The 17062-nt window shown below is 37.1% G+C and overlaps 1 protein-coding gene across 2 annotated transcripts in view; it reads right to left on the reverse strand.

The window, feature by feature from the left end:
• Positions 1–17062, reverse strand: part of atp9b (ATPase phospholipid transporting 9B) — a 44403-nt gene that overhangs the window by 12258 nt on the left and 15083 nt on the right. For both annotated transcript variants that reach the window (XM_053492679.1, XM_053492678.1), the window contains exons 9-15: positions 15884–15964; positions 12548–12623; positions 10923–10999; positions 4604–4764; positions 2805–2947; positions 2223–2335; positions 626–880 (exon numbers count right to left, since the gene is read on the reverse strand). In XM_053492679.1, the coding sequence (XP_053348654.1) occupies positions 626–880; positions 2223–2335; positions 2805–2947; positions 4604–4764; positions 10923–10999; positions 12548–12623; positions 15884–15964 (906 nt within the window). The remainder of the gene's footprint in view (positions 1–625; positions 881–2222; positions 2336–2804; positions 2948–4603; positions 4765–10922; positions 11000–12547; positions 12624–15883; positions 15965–17062) is intronic.

A 17062-nucleotide genomic window follows, 5' to 3' on the forward strand; every position in this document is an offset into this window, starting at 1 on the left:
GTATCGAGATCTATCTAAAATTTATTTATTCGGAAACAAGAGAATTTTATTTATTAACCATAATTGTATTACTCACGGTACAGTGCAAAAGTCTGAAGGCACCCCTCATTTATTTATATTAAATAAAAATAAATGTAGATTAAATGGGAACAAATCTTTTAGTGTGACAGACTTACTTAATGTCTTATTTTTAAAAAAATGCCAAAATTGGTTGTTTAAATAGCAAGCTCAGCAGCAACCTCATTTCCCCTCTCATCTGTTCCAACCGCTCAATTTTCACGATCACCAGTATACTATGCACTCGTTCATGCAAGTTAAAAGGTGAAAAAAATCCTGAAGGAAGCCTGAAGAACTATTCCTCAAGAACGGTTCTTTCCTAATTTAAAAATACAAGAAAGTCTGACTCTTTGGAAGCAAAATATAAAAAGTATGAAAAACAATTACGAGTGCCTAAAGACTTTTGCATATATATCTATATGTTTACTACAAATATACAACCTGAGCTTTCACTATAAGAGTGAACTGTTTTATGTGAAATAGATCAGTAATCAATCAGCTATCTACTGTATATGCTGTATAATAATATACTGTAAATTGCAGTTAGATGTGCAGACTCTACTCTTACCTCATCTGGACTAGAGGCCTGATATGTTCGGTTTGCGTCGCTGTAGTCCTGATCAGCCTCTGTTCCCTCTGGCTCGGTGCTGGCGCCATTGGTACGGGACTCGTAGACTGGTGTGACATTGTGGCACAGGGCGATGGCCTTCACAGCCTCGTTGATGCGACTGCTCACGCTTTTCCGCACCTTGGGCGCTGACGGCGGTGCCTTGCGGGATGGCGTAGAGCTGGCACTGTTGCCGTTAGACAAAGCTGAGCTCACCTGTAGTATATACAGTACGCATGCACAGTTTAGAGAACAGCTCCGATCTCAATGTCTAATCCTAATCTCTTATCCTAACGGAACTGAATATGGCAATTACACAAGTATAAAAGCAAACCGCAACTGGCAATGTGCCTCTAAAACAAAACAGTTTTGTCTATTGTCTGCTTCACATGTTCAATTCAAATAAAACCCAGTGCAAGTGTTCATGTTCATGTCATGTTCTTAACTACCAGCTTAGTGCCCCACTTAGGGAGATGCAAAGACACATCATTCATCTTTCTCCTGTCATAACGGTCCGTGAGGGCTATAATCACCAGCTGCTGTGTGTGTACCAGTGTGTGTGTCTATGTTTCTGAGTGAGTGTGCCTGATGAGAGAGGCTCTGCTCCACTAGAGCGGGTGATTTCTCCCGATTAGCCCCTTTTCCCTGAGAGAGCTCCGCAGAGGAGCAGAGATGACAGGATTCAAACTGAAACCAAGCACAACAAACTCACACACTTAAAAGTGTGAAAATGGCAGAGAACGGGCAAAATTTGGGATTTACCGTGTCACTTTTTAACCTAATGCTTTCACTAAAGATACCTCTTAAACGATCTGTCGAAGATGGGTCAACGGAAACTGGACGAAAAACAAAATTTTACAGAAATAGAATACCTTTCTATTGAGACGAGTGAAAACACAAACGGACATCTTGCCTGTTTTCCCAGCCTTCCCCCGTAACCCAGCACTTCACACACAACTGCAGTCATCGTAGCGCGGAGCAAATAAACGAGCGCTTATCAATAACCCACATTATGTTTATCGATGCCTGTCTAATTCAATTTCACCAGGATTTCATTACACACCGTCTGAAGTGCCCTCTAGGGGAACAGATATAACAAGGAAATGATAGATTGCTGTGACTGTTACAGTTCCAGTTAACCTGCCAGTCACATCATCGTCTCTGAAATGTATGCTGTGGCATGAAAAATCAATGAAGACTAAGGTTTACACACATGCATGCAAAGAGTGCCGATGAACGACGACGAAGTTGACCCCGTTCGGATCAAAATCTAATCAGTTTAGCCAGTGGTTATAATAATACTTATATAAAAATAATTCCTACACATCATGCTAGAAAAGATGTCTGATGTACAGAAAAAAAGTGAAGCCTTTTACACCTAGTGGGAGTGGTGTAAAAAAACAAAACAAAAAAAAAACCCTTTTAATAGAAAATGTTAAACTATTTGTATGTTATTTAGCCCTCTTCATTTCAACAATGCAACTAATTTAAATGCAAATGGTTAAATGTATGTCATCTGAGATTTCATGTTAAATTCTTCAGCACTGCTCCGTCTCACCTGAGCATATGACTGTATAATATGGCTTTGGATCTCGTCCATGGTGTCCATCCCATAGGACACGGTGCCAAGATGGAGTCGCTTAAACACCATCTCATTCTGAGTGAGAGTCCCTGAGAGGAACAAAAGCAAAACAACCTGGTATTAAGAATAAGGATCCTTGCATTTACCTATCATAAGCTTTAAAATGTTATTAAGAGTCAGAGAAATAATAACAACTGCAATAGGATTAGTTCATTAAGACAAAACCTGTGATTTGAATTACAGTCAGCATGACATTCAGAGCTGCTGTTTAAAAAAAAAAAAAAATTGACATCTTCTGACCAATCAGATTCAAGACTTTAACAGCGCTGTGGTATAAAACTTAAAAACCTAAGCGAGTCAAGTGAAATGCCATCTAACAAGCTAAGCGCAATGTTAACTACTTATACCAATGGTTTCTCATTGCCATGGCAGCACTATGACTGACATGTGGATCAACCTATTAATATCTGCTGCAACACTTTGTGAGAAGTCAGCACTCACAAGGAGTTGAATGGAATCCTGAATTATTCTTCAAGAGTTTTACTCAGACGTTAGTACCTGTCTTGTCAGTGAGCAGGTAGACGAGGCGGCCAAGCTCTTCAGGGATAGTACTGGTTCTCACAACGGTGCCAGGAATATTCTCGTCCTTCATTATCATCCAGCCGTATGCTGACTTTCCCATGTCCAGATTTACCCTCAGACTAAATACATATAAGTAAAAACAGTAGTTTGCTGAAAAAGGAAGGAGGCAAATAAACACATCTGGAAAGACTGGAATTTCACTGCAGTGGTGTTTTACATTCCTACTGTATGAAGGCTCTGTCTTTTATGATTATATAAAACAAACTTGGTCACAGCTACACTTCATACAGTGGAATCCAGAAATCTATGTTCACATTAAATAAATATAATTTAAAATTTTTTAATATTTAAACCCAAAAAAATGTAAGTGCTACATATCTTGTATCTTGTGAGATGCGCCGTTTGATCAGCTAGTGACGAGCCGCACACATAGCCGATCACGGACATGCTCCCAAGTGGCACAACAGCAAAGCATTTACAAGTTTCAATCAAGTCAAACCTCTTTTATTTAAAAAAATGTGGTCAGATGAGAATCTGTTGGATTTGATCTAAAATAGATCATAAGGTATTGCACGAACTTGAGGAGGCTTATGTCAGTAAAGCAAAAACCACTAAGTACTTAAAAACTCTGAAAAACATGTAAATGTTTTAAAGATTCTGCTTTTCAAATACGTTGTTGTTCTTTTTTTTTTTCTTATTAGACTTTTGGACCCCACTGTATATATTAATACAAACTGTCAATAAGGCCTTGTCAAATAAAACACCAACTAGGCTTTATAATTGCCTATTTCTCCAAAGATGTGTTTGACATTATTCACTAGACTTTGAATCCCACTGCAAACATTTTTAACCAGGTGTCTATGGAGCAGATTAGTCATGCTTTTGAGGAAGAGGGTTTTAATACTTTCACTCCAGGCAATACAGTTTTACTCAGTCCTGTATTTTTAAAGATTTTTGGTTTTATTATGAAATATGTTTGAGTAAGTGAAAGTCCCTTAGCTTTGTGTAGCTTTGGGGGGGGGAGTTGTTTAATAGTCTATATATTCTGTTGAACTTTACATCAGGAAAAAAGTTACAAAAATCTTTGTGTATGCTGGTACATATAATTCTTAGAAAGAAATAAAATCAGAATCCGTCAAAATTGGAATTGGCAAATCAGGAATTGGCAAATCTCATCTTTTCATTTTTTAAAGTTCCAGATTTCTAGGTGTGACGCATCCAAATGTGCAATACTGACAATACTTTGTTCAAAAGCTCAAATTTTATTAAGCTAAATCTCTTCTACTGAAGCATGGGTTTAGATTACAATCTGAGAGATCTGACAAACTTGTGGAGACTTGTGTCTGTAAAGCAAAAAAAGATCAAGTGGCCAGATCAAGTACTGAAAAACATCTAAAATTTATGTAAAAATGTTAACGATTCTACTTTTCATACAAATTGTTGGTAAAATAAAAGTTTTATTTATTAAAAAATATATACTATTTTTGCTAGTGCTCTGAGATTTTGTTTAATGTAGATAAAAAAAAGTTTTTCTAAATTTGTGTTTGACATGGTTTGACTAATCTATTTACTAGATTTCTAATAAAATGCCTTTACAAAGACATCAGTTGGCAGGGAGAAAAAAATATGTGCAAGTTAAAATGGACACATCAGTCTCAGTGTGTCTCAAACATCTAAAATTGCAGTTCAGTATTTCATAAAGAAGAAACTGTTTTGTTCTGCTATAACAGCTCTACTGTACTAATGCTTTTATGAACATACTAGTTCAGGTCTACCTGATGGGAATGATGTAGGAAAAGAGCACTACGAAGCGGAACAGATTGCGGAACCAAGGTCCGATGAAACCCTGCAAAGCCACCATCACGATAGATAGCACTAGCTGGGCCAGGAACAGGGCCTTAGTCAGACGATTTAACTCCAGGTCCAATAGGCCCACCTGAACAAGAACAAGAAGAGAGAGAATTAGGAAGTGTTGGGTTGTGGGTTTTTTAATTGATTTTTATTTTTATTTTTTTACTTCAGCTTCTCCTTCACTGCTTAGTTGAAGTTTGCTGGGAATTATAGATAGAGTGGCTCAGGAAACCACAAGTTGAAAATAGTAAATAAATAAAGCACATAGCATGTGGTAACAGGAAAACAATGAATGACAGTAGTGCGTGGGGCATAAACATGAAGCAAAGTTACTGTTGCAGCCTAGAAATTCAGTATTTTCCCTTAACAGCATGTAGAGGACTAGTTTCTCTTTTTCTTTTTACAGTAATTAGGACCAAAAACAAATATCTGTCTTGAAGGCTGTGAAATACTGTACCCATGATTTTTTTTTTTCGAAAAGCACTGACACTGGAAAATCTTTCCAAAAAGGCTAAAAATGTTTAATTTTAAGAAACCATCTTACTTTCTCACAGAACACTAAATCAACAATTAAACACCTTTCTATGACCATTCGCATCACTACGAGCATGATTAGGAGCATGTAGTTAACAAATCCCTGTAAATGAAACCTGTTGAATTACTGGAGCAATTGTCAGAGCTGCTGTTTTGGACAACTAATCAACTGGACAAAATCAATAATTAATGGAATTGATTAAGTGTTGTATAGAAACAAAAAATAAAAGTAATACTGATGGGCTAAACTCAAACTATTGTGAACAGCAGTAACCAGCGTCCTAAACATGGAATGCAAAATTGAACAATGACAGTTTCTTTTGTTGTGTGTGTGTGTGTGTGTGTGTGTGTGTGTGTGTGTGTGTGTGTGTGTGTGTGTGTGTGTGTGTGTGTTTGTGTGTGTTTGTGTGTGCGCAGGCAATGATGAGTGGCATTTCTGCATAAACCTCTCTCTTGATGCTCCCGCTTAATGAAAACACTGGAGGAAAAATAGGAAAAGGAAAAGTGGAATGGTTCCATACAGGAACGGCCTTTCGACAAAAGAGCTTTCCCTTTCATTTTCAAGTGCGCCCCTCAGCCAATGGAATATGTGGGAAAATTATGTCAAAAAAGAAAGTCTTCCTTCTTTTTCTTTCTGCTAAGACCAGCAGCAGAGCCTCCCAACACAGAGCTCTTTCATCTGAGAATGCTAACAAAAACAGCAACATAACTTGGTCCTCTGTGGACCAAAAAAAAAAAAAGTCTGCTTGAAAAGAAGGGGGAAGGGATTGTAAGAAAAGGGGGAAAAAATGCCAGTAAATACTTTGCTCGTCATGTCCCAATCCCCAGAGGACTCGGCAAACTGGGTGAGCAGTGACTGATTTATCAGCTGTGGTTTAACACCCTCTACTGCTCCCAGCCGCCCTGCTGCCTCAACTTCATGCTTCATGCTTGAGATAGTGGGAAAAATAGGGGATGGGGGGGATTAAAATGAAGAAAAATTTACACAGAAGACATCGTTCCCAGCTGAAAGCCAAGAATCTCCTTTTATAAGGGCAAAACAATAAGAAGCGAAGTTTTTCCCCCCTTTGCGAGCCTGGATCGGGATCGGATGAAGTCCTTATTCATTCAAGCCGAGAGGAAAAAAGCCTCAATTACCTCGAGCTAAAGATGCTATCAATGAATACGGAGTGCATATTTTACTCCATTCATATGCATATTTTACTCCCAGGCTCATTTAAAGTGTAAGGAGCGACTCAACCTGCCGTTGGTGTCCGGCGTTCCGTATGTGATATCTGATGACGACTTTGTACACCACGGCATGAATATTCATGACATGAAATCCATCAACTATATTGAGCCCAAGACTGAGACTGAGTCTGTTTCAACAATGTGGCATTGTAGCAGTTAAGCGATGCAATTGCAACCAGTACTGTACAATACGATAATGCAGGAAAACCGTGTGCTAAAATTTACACTCAACTACTGTAACAGAATGAACCGAGCAAAAATCTAAATACGTGCATCCTAAACACAAGCTCATGCATGCATATTCATGCTAATTTATTGCACAGCAATTTTAACAATAAAAGCTGATGCAAAGCAGGTTTACAGAAATACGGATGTAGATTTAGATGCCTAATGAGTGAGCATGAAAGCACAGTGTTGGGGGGGGAACCTTCCATGGACACAACAAGGTATTGAGGGACGCCTAAGACTTAAAAGGCAACACATTCTTGATTTACACCGAATAATAAGATGATATCAATAAATCATTCTCAGCTGGAGAAAATCAAGGACATTCAGTAGGAGCAGAGTCCTGTCTGTGTTTATGATTGCAGCAGCAGTTATTAGATGGTACACATCTAAAGTAGTAAAGATCTAAAGTAATGATGTAAGATTTTCTTCTCAGCAAACTACATTTTTGTCTTTGACCTTAATAACTGAGAAAAGAAAGACAAAGAAAGGTTGCTAAGGGAACTTTTATTTACAGCTGCTAAAATGTGAGTCTGGGCTGACACTAAACTTTTTGTTAAAAATCAGTTACCTCTGACCAACTTTAGAATCGAAAAATGAATTTCAACCCTATCAGTTATTGTGAGCATGATCCTGGTGCCAGATTTATCACCCGACTGACCAGTGATTTGACTCCCAGACGACAGGAAGGATTTTTGACATTTCCTTTCCAGAATTTTAGGAATTCTGGTCGGCTATCCCACAATGCTGCATGAAGACACCACAGATTCTCACAAAATACATTAGATAGATCATACTTCTTGTGTCTTCTCAACCGTTTTTGGATCCAAACAAAGAATTTTTTTTCCTTTTAGGGTTCCAGTACAAAGTAAAATTACTAAACGATTTAAAAGATCTGATTAAATGTACAAGATGAGATTGCAGATCCTTGTTAAGAAAGGAAAAACAATTAAAACATAATGTGAGTTACATTATGCACAATCTAAATAAACAAAAAGCACAGTTTCTGTTCAGACTAAAGAGAAATGGTATTATTTTCCTTGAAGGATGTTCTACAATGTTAGAAATATCTACTGCATTCAATTCTATTAATTTCCATAGCACTCTAAACAATGGTCATTTATTTATAGAATAAATATATAGAATAAACATATAGAATTTATAGATGAATGTAATAAAATATGCATAAATTATAGTTATCAGTTTGTGCCTGATGAGCAAGTCAGGGGTGATGGTGTCAAAGAAAACACTCCCTGAGATGACAATAGGAAGAAACCTTAAGAGGAACCAGACTTAACTGGGAACCCATCCTTATTCAGTTGATGTCAGATAGTGCAACAATAAATCAGTTCCTGAAATATCTGTGTGCTATAAAACTGAAAGATACTAAAACTGAAAGTATGTGAATGGTGTTTAAGTTAATATATAGTCCATTTTTATTGTTGGCGTCTAGGCTACAAAACTGTTTTTTGAAAGAATTTCAGTCCTATACTACAGTATTTACTTAGCGACTGTAGTCAAAATCCATCACAAATTAGTTTATAGAAAAATTGTTTTGGCAGATTGGTCTGATACGGTATAAATATGCTGTTACAAGAAAATAATTCAATTCAGGGGTACATGTTAGACCGCATCCCACAACTTTATCACTGATTCTTTTCCTGCAACAGTGCTCCCTGTCAGTTTTTTTTTTTTTATCTGAATGCTTCCTTTCCTCGCCTTTTTAACCTCTAGGGACCCAAACTCGCTCATATAAGAACATAAAATTTTGAGGAGCACTAGTGTTTTTACTCAGAAACATATAATTTTTTTTTTTGGCATACTGCATACTAGCAGTAACTATTCGAAATGAAGTAAATTAAATTAATCTAAAACATCAAATCATGACTATAAAAAACGTTTCATTTTTACAGCATGTTCTCAACACCCTAAACTCTCCCCTCCTCCTCAGCAGCAGGGCACAAGTGCTTATGTCTAATCATTTTCTTACAACAAAGGGACAATCTATCTAAAGCGCGGTCACGTCACTCAAACTGATGGCAGTGTGATCTTCACTGAGAACACCATTTTACAGAAGCAACACACACACAGGCACACAGACACACAGAATGTAAACTGATAACTGACATGCTGTCAGCACCTTTGCGTGAGGGCTTTGTGCGAGCAGTGTCACAACAGATTATAAGCGGCGAACGCGTTCTGGGTGACTTTTGCCGCGTCGTATCGATTTTTGGCCTGCCACCTCACACTCTCTATCGGCACTCCTGACATCATCTCCTTCACATATTGGATTCCACTTCGTCGGAGAGCTTACAAAAATCAGTAGGGCTTTCGGGCGACATGCTGCCTCAGCAACTTGGCTAAAGTGTCTGCTTTCAAAACCAAAACAAACCCTCACAAGCTGGAGCGAGGTCATGATAGAAACAAGAACTCCATGAAGCATTTGCTGCTACACTGTTGATAGCATTTTGAATGCATGGATAAATTTCTTTTTAACTTAAATCCTAATAACCATTAGCACAGCTTGTATAAATAGGTCTTAGGAGTCCCGTCTTACAACCAGTTATCACTCGTAACCATAGATGTGATCGAATCCAATCAGGTAACACAGTGGTCCAATAATCAGGTAACTATACATGGTAGTCTAATCCAAGATTTTAACAGGGAACCATAAATGGTGGTTCAATCCAAAGTTCAACCAGGAAACCATAGTTGGTGGTGCAATCCAAGTTTTAATCATGTATCCATACAGTACATGGCAGTCCAACCCAAGGTCTAATCTGGTAACCATAAATAGTGGTTTAATCCAAGATTTAATGAGGTAACCATATGAGACCGTCCAATCCAAGGTACATGGACAAAATTGTTGGCACCTTTCGGTCAATTAAAGAAAAAAATCACAATGGCCACAGAAATAACTTTAATCTGACAAAAGTAATAATAAATAAAAAATTCTGTGAATGTTAACCAATGAAAGTCAGACACTGCTTTTTAACCATGCTTCAACGGAATTATTAAAAAAATTTAACTCGTGAAACAGGCCTAGACAAAAATGATGATACCTCTAGGGACCAAAGGGACATGTTAATTCAAGGTGTGTCCACTAATTAGCTTTACAGGTGTCTTCAATCTTGTAATCAGTCAGTGGTCCTATATATAGTGTTCCAGGTAGTCACTTTGTTGTTTGGTGACATGGTGTGTACCACACTCAACATGGACCAATGGAAGCGAAGGAAAGTGTTGTCTCAGGTGATTCGAAAGAAAATTATAGACAAGCATGTTAAAGGTAGAGGCTATAAGACCATCCCCAAGCAGCTGGATGTTCCTGTGACTACAATTGCACATATTATTCAGAAATTTAAGATCCATGGGACTGTATCCAACCCCCCTGGACGTGGCCGCAGGAGAAAAATTGATGACAAATCAAATAGACGGATAATTCGAATGGTAACAAAAGAGCTCAGAAAGACTTCTAAAGAGATCCAAGGTAAACCTCATGCTCAAGGAACATCAGTGTCAGATGACACCATCCGTCGTTGTTTGAGCCAAAGTGGACTACATGGGAGACAACCAAGGAGGACACCATTGTTGAAAACAAATCTCAAAAAAGCCAGACTGGACTATGCCAAACTACATGTTGACAAGCCACAAAGCTTCTTGCAGAATGTCCTATGGACAGATGAGACAAAAATGGAACTTTTTTGCCAAGGCATATCAGCTCTATGGTCACAGACGGAAAAATGAAGCACATCAAGAAAATAACACTGTCCCTACTGTGAAACATGGAGGACGCTCTGTTACAGTATGTTCTGGGGCTGCTTTGCTGCATCTGGGGTATGTATCACGGTTCTTATGTGTGACAATTCAAGTATCACCAAACTGACTCCGGAATATATATTTTTTAACTATTATAATTTTTTTATTAATTATGTAATTCATCTAATATTGTATCAGGTGCGCTATGGTGATTACTATCCCAAGGCATAGTGTGGTTTTCCTTCTTCAACCTGTCACTCAGTGAGTCTGTTCCCTTGAAATTCCACTTAACTCTCATCACATATGTAAACCAGTACCTTGTTGTTTAAAACTTACCTTCATCATTTCAAATAATTATACAAAAATATTAGGCTTCTTATATTTCTAATTTATTCTATATTTATTTCAGTCTTTCATGGGGTGCATCGTCTACATTCAAGTTACAAACACAAAACATGCAAAAAAAAAAAAAAAAGAAAAGAAAAAAAACCCACCCACCTTATTCTTTGACTGAGATGTGTTCAATACACTCCTCATCTCTTTCCCGGTGTAAATCACAACGCCTATAACAGTACCTGACAAACAACAAATGCGCTTAATTACAAATTAGACCGATAAAGGAATAGCTGAATAAAAAAACATTTTGGTCAACACCTCTAAATCAAAGATGTCCAGGAAGGAATACAGAAACAAATGACTTAACACCCAAATACAGTAGTACAATGCACTTAAAATGGTACTTTTTATATATTTAGTGTACAAAGTATACTGTGTAAAATCCTATTCAGATCAGAATAGTTTCACATGGATGACAGTGCAGTTAATATCTCTGTATTTTTAATCCTGTCCATAACAATCACACAACAATCGCAGAAGGCTGGACTTTATTACAGGAAACAAACACATAGTTCAATGTATGTAGAATGTGTAAATAGTTTAAGTATTTGTTCCTTTTATAGACAGTATTAATTTATTTATAGTCAATATACAGATAAAATTGTAAATGCAATATGCACAATAATCATAATGTAATTTTATCATCATATTCTGCAGCCCTAGAAAAAATTCATCATGTTAGTCATTTTTTAAAGCTAAGACATAGTATTCTGTAAAGGTGTTTAAACATACTCCTAAAAATAAATAAATAAATAAGTTGGTCCCAGGTTGATCACATAAACCACTTTATAATAAAGAGCAAAATAATGTATTAAAACATGTTGTATGTAGTGCACAGGGACAAGAATCTTGCATCTCTGTGATTTATACAGATTCACTTATCCTGTATGAATGGACCTTAATTTCTACAGACATCCTCTGGCAGCATTACTTAACGGAAATACATCCAGAAATCTTATCCCCTAGTGTTATACCAATTCTACCAAGACAAATTTTAAGTGAACATGTTCAATAATTTGACTTTTAGCTTCCAGCAACGATAAAAGCTTTTCTGCATTGCCTTAACTGCCAAATTCAACAATGTAAACAAATGATATATGAGGCATAAAAGGAGACCTTCAACATTTCCAGTGCACTTAACAAATCACTCAAGCCCTTGACTGCAGCGCAATTGAGTTCTTTTAATGGAGCAGGACTGATGGGGATATCCTTTTCCATCTGCAAAGATTTCACTTCAGTCTGGATGATGTAAGTAGTCTAAATTTAAGGATGGACTCTGATCAAGGACAGACCAAGGGGTGGCAAAGAGCTACAAGAAACCACAGATCTCGGGAGAACCGAGTGAGTATAAGCCACAGATCGATGAAAAGGTGATCGTTAACACAAGCAGAAGACCTTTAGGGAAAGTTATAGCTATAGTGCTCGATTAGGATCAGTTTTTGATCTCGTGGCTCTCGTACATGGCAGTAAAGTCGTAGTGGTAAGGCTGATCTGAAATCTGTGCTTTCGGATAAAGTTTCGTATCAACACTCTACTTCAGACAACACTTCAGCTCCCATTAAAAGATCGTCGGATTTCTCCGCATTTCAGCTAAAAATTTCACAGGAATATATTTCACAACATTTTAGGACAAATCTGTTGAGAAACCTGATCTCAATATATTCACTTTAAAGAAAAAAAATTGAAGGAAAAAAAATATAAAAAAAGTGGAAAGTGGGATTGCTCACCAGAGGCAACTACAGTACTGGCCCAAAGGGTGTTCTCAATGCTCAAGCTCTCATGGATTATGGGGTCACAGTCCTCCTAAAAGAAGGAAAAAAAATCCAGAAGTGTCAGTAAAGCTAAAAAGAAAATTCTAGCAGGCAGTGGATATCAGAGAATATCTAAAAAAAACCTGGTTTGTATAAAATAGTTTGTAAAAAATCTTACATCATGCCTGCCTAATAAGCTTACCAATATAATCGTCTTCACTTTTCTTCAGTTTAAGGAGGAGAAAATAAGACAACATAATAATGGCTATTTTAGCATGCTTTTGAGAGATAGCTCATACTAGTATACTTTATATGGTCTGATATGATATAATCAGTATAACCGTCACTGGATATCGCAGAAGTGTAATATCGTAATATCAAACAGAGTACAGCCTACAAAAACAGCTTTATATTAAAAGAAAAATTATTATTACAATGAATATGAAAAAAATATTACTCGGCAATGCATGGGACATTTGACCCTGCATTTTTATTACATGGCTGCACTATGCGTTGAAATTTGCATTAAGTGCTCAAACAAAACAATTTAAAAATTGGTTGTTTATGTAACAACCACAGCAACGAGCTCATTTCCCCTCTTATGTGTTTCAACCACTCAGCATCACCAGTATACTAATCACCAGCCTGATCACCTGTCTTCATCTGCACCCGTTTCTCACTGGTTCATGCCTTAAGTTAAATCATTCATAGGTCACAAAAACAAATAAAAAATATTTCTCTGAAACTGCTCAGGCACAGGGACTGGACTGAAAAATGGAAGCCTGGAGAACTCTTTCTTTAAACTCCATTAAAAATATAAGACAGACTTGCTCTTTGGAAGGAAAAAATTTAAGAAATGAATAAAAAAAATGGGGTGGCATAGGACTTTTACACACAAGAGAACTTCCTACAAATGTTCTCATTAGCACATCTATACAAGTGAGTACAGTTCTGAATGCATCCAAGGCTACAAAATTTAAACGGCATGGCCACGTTGCATTTGTTTTCTTTCTCTGTCTACATCTGTAATCCTGCGGTCAGATAACAAGCAGCCTTTATTCCAGCATTCAGTCAAGCTAAGCTACTTCTGGCATGCTTGCACAACGTTTTGGGAATTTACAACCGACTCAAGTTAAGACTGCCTCGATGTGACAAAACAGAAATAAAGGGAATGGTGTGGACTATGGACTCAGTTTACGATGACGGATTAAAGCCAAAATAATAGAAGTTGCTTTTAGAGGGCAAAGTTTTCCCAGCAACCCAGAATAAAAATGGAACATATTACAATTGGAATACAAGTTAAATCAGGACTTGTGTTTTTGCTGAATAACAGAACACATTTATAATAGTAAAAACAATTTTGAATTCTCTTTATAATCCCCTGCTACACTAACGCACTTATCCCAGCATTTTACTAGTGTTTGAGGTTGAAAGTTGTCTCAGTAACCCGGAGCCATGATCGGACTGCCTGCTTCACGTCTGAAACGCTGGCTTCCCAGGAACTCCTTTAATGGCCCAAACATGTGGAAATGACTTGGAGTAAGGTCAGGACTGTAGGAGGGATGTGGCCATAACTTCCAGCTAAGTTCTTATAATGTGCAAATGATTGTTTGTACAGTTCCTACAGACAGATGCATCTCTTCCATAAGTTGGTGACATATTATTCAGCAATTTTCAAAGGTCAGGCACTCCACTTTGCTGAATTTTCAGGGGAACGACTGGAGTGGCCACCATTTACAGATGACGATCCTGGCCTTGTTTAAAACTTTTGCACCATGAAAATATTTCACTGCAGCTAAGAGTATCATCGCCGTACAATGCTTAAAGTTTTCTTAAATGTCAATTGTTTTTACACCCTCATCTACGAGAAATTTTATCACAAGTCCTGGTTTGACTTGAATGCCCCTTGTTAAAAAAAATAGGGGCTGGAATTTATTATATTGTATTAGTAGAAAACTGTTAATCCATAGAAAAATGGATAATCCACAACAGGGTAACCACAAATATAGAGAAGCATTGTTTAATTCTTGATTAGGATTGGTCTGAAGGTGTTGATTTCCAATAATAGCAACAATTTTTACACTCATCAATGTAAATTCTTCTTCATACTTTAGGCTCTTGTGGGATTGTATAGCATCATAACACTTTAATGGAATTTTATACTAGGTAAAGGGGATAAAGGCGTTACTCTTTAGTTTCTTTAGTCACAGTTTCTACAGTATATGATCAACTTACAAAATGACACTAGAGCATGATCTGATGACACAAGGAAACAGTCCTTAGTTACAAATTTTAAAAAGCTTTTAAAAGCTTTTAATAAGCTTACAACTCAAATTAAAGTATTTAAGAAGGTTTTGCCATTCAAAAGGATGTTATGTGGATGTTAAAAAGAGCCTTATTACTGAAACAATGTACCCTTTTTACTATACAATGACCTCTAATTTCACCATGAACCATTTATAAAACTTTTTTTTTTTGAGATTGCAGATCTTGCAGTTTTCTTTGTTTCACATTATAAATTCACACCCTCTGTGGAATCATACTGTAGCAGATGGCTTAAAGGGCATGGGGTTTTGTGACACCTACAGTACTGTACGGCACACACCCTGACAGCTCTTAAATGCAGGCATATGATGATGACAAAGCACCAGTGGTCGATTTGGTTACAGATCAAATGACTTTTCTGATATGATAACTATGACAGCTCAGCAGAGACGTGCTGCTTATGTGTAAAAGCAAGGTTAGGGTGAAACGGCATCTGGATGGACGAATCTGACATTCGCACTGAAGTGAGGACACAAATTCGCATTTGCATTTTTTTTTTTTGTTTAATATGGCTGGACATCTGTATTTCACGGTGATTGTACCAGGAATGCACTGCTCCTGGACCAGGGCTTTCGGTTCGAGCCCTTGGATATGTGTGGGCTCAGGAGGGTGAGTCAGCGCAGGAAGTGATCTCCATCCTCTGCCTGCTGTGTGGCCAAGAGTGAAGACTGTATACAAAGACAGGCTTTGTACAGGGGCTCCCTCTCCTTTTCTCCCCCTGTGCTTTCTTTTCTCTCTTCCTCAGCACTAATCTGATGTTAATAAGGAGCTCGGCAGTGGGCAGATTCGAACAGCCTGTGATGTCATCTCCATTGGAGAAGACAAGCAACTTTAAAGTTTTGCATTAACAAATGCTATTATAATAATTATAAAATAAGAAAAACATCAAGGAAAAGTGCAAATGGCTGTTGAGGGGTTTTTAGGTGTATTCATTTTTCAACAAATTTTTTGTGCGTTTGTGTGAATGTATGCACAACACTTCCTTACCCTAGTAAAATTCCCTTCAAAACTGTGTATGTCCAGCTGAGGTTTCTGAGCATATACATATGCACTGATGGAGAACAAATCCTGGAAGAAAAAAGAGAAAGAAGAACAAGAAAGGGCAATCTGATGAATGTTGAGGTCAAATATGTAAAAACAACATAGGATATGCAAAACTAGTACATTTGAACCATTTCAATAATGTCAATATATGTGAATTGTTCATTTATAGTCAGACAAAGAACAAACATTATCAGCAAAGCTGTATGCAATTAATAAATACATTTTAAAAATCATGTTTCAGATTATTTACAGTATTTAACAACTGTAATGTTTTCATGTCACTAATGTTTAATTAGAAATTTTTTCCTAAGGGCATATAAAAAAAATCCACCATTTTGCATATTCATGCCAAAGCCTATTTAGTATCTGATTTACTATACACACTTTCTGTCCACCTTAATAGAAACAGCAATACACCCGTTCATTTATACAATTATCTAATCAGCCAATCGTGACTTTGACCACCACATGGTCGTTGGTGCAAGACAGGTCTGGCTTTACTATTTTGTTTTAGAGAATTGAGAGAACATCAAGAGAGATGTAATCCTGTACGGGAAAAATGCTTTGTAGATAATCAGTTTAGAACAACCAAGGAGGCTGTTGTAACTCAGATAACCAGTATTAACAACTGTGTCTAACAAAAAAAAAGCATCTCTGTGTATACAGCATGCTCAACCTTAAGATGAATAGATCACCAAAATATATTTTTTTAGTTTTTTTTTTTAAGTTAACCTCAGAAGTTCTTGGCAGACTGGAATGGAACCTAAATGCTTTTATACATTGCTCTGCCCTATTGAACAGGTGTACAGATGTGACCAGTGAGTCCATTCAGCATTCATCTATATAAATAAAAGAAGGGTTTTATCTGTACATCGGTTAGAACTTCCTCTTTCAATAAAAAACTCTTATGTTTAATACATTGGAAGATCCGAAACCAGTTCAGAAAAATTTCTGCCTGTATGTAGACACAGATGATTTTGTCACAACATCACGAAAAAATGGCTGAATAGAATTTGGTTACACTTTGCCAGTTCTTCTGTAAGTTAAATCTGCACCATAAATGAAATCAAAACTTTAAGTAGAAGTGAAATTATAACCAGACGTTAAGCCAGATTACTTGCA

Source organism: Clarias gariepinus, chromosome 3 (genome assembly GCF_024256425.1).
Source record: "Clarias gariepinus isolate MV-2021 ecotype Netherlands chromosome 3, CGAR_prim_01v2, whole genome shotgun sequence".
NCBI classification, from domain to species: Eukaryota; Metazoa; Chordata; class Actinopteri; order Siluriformes; family Clariidae; genus Clarias; species Clarias gariepinus.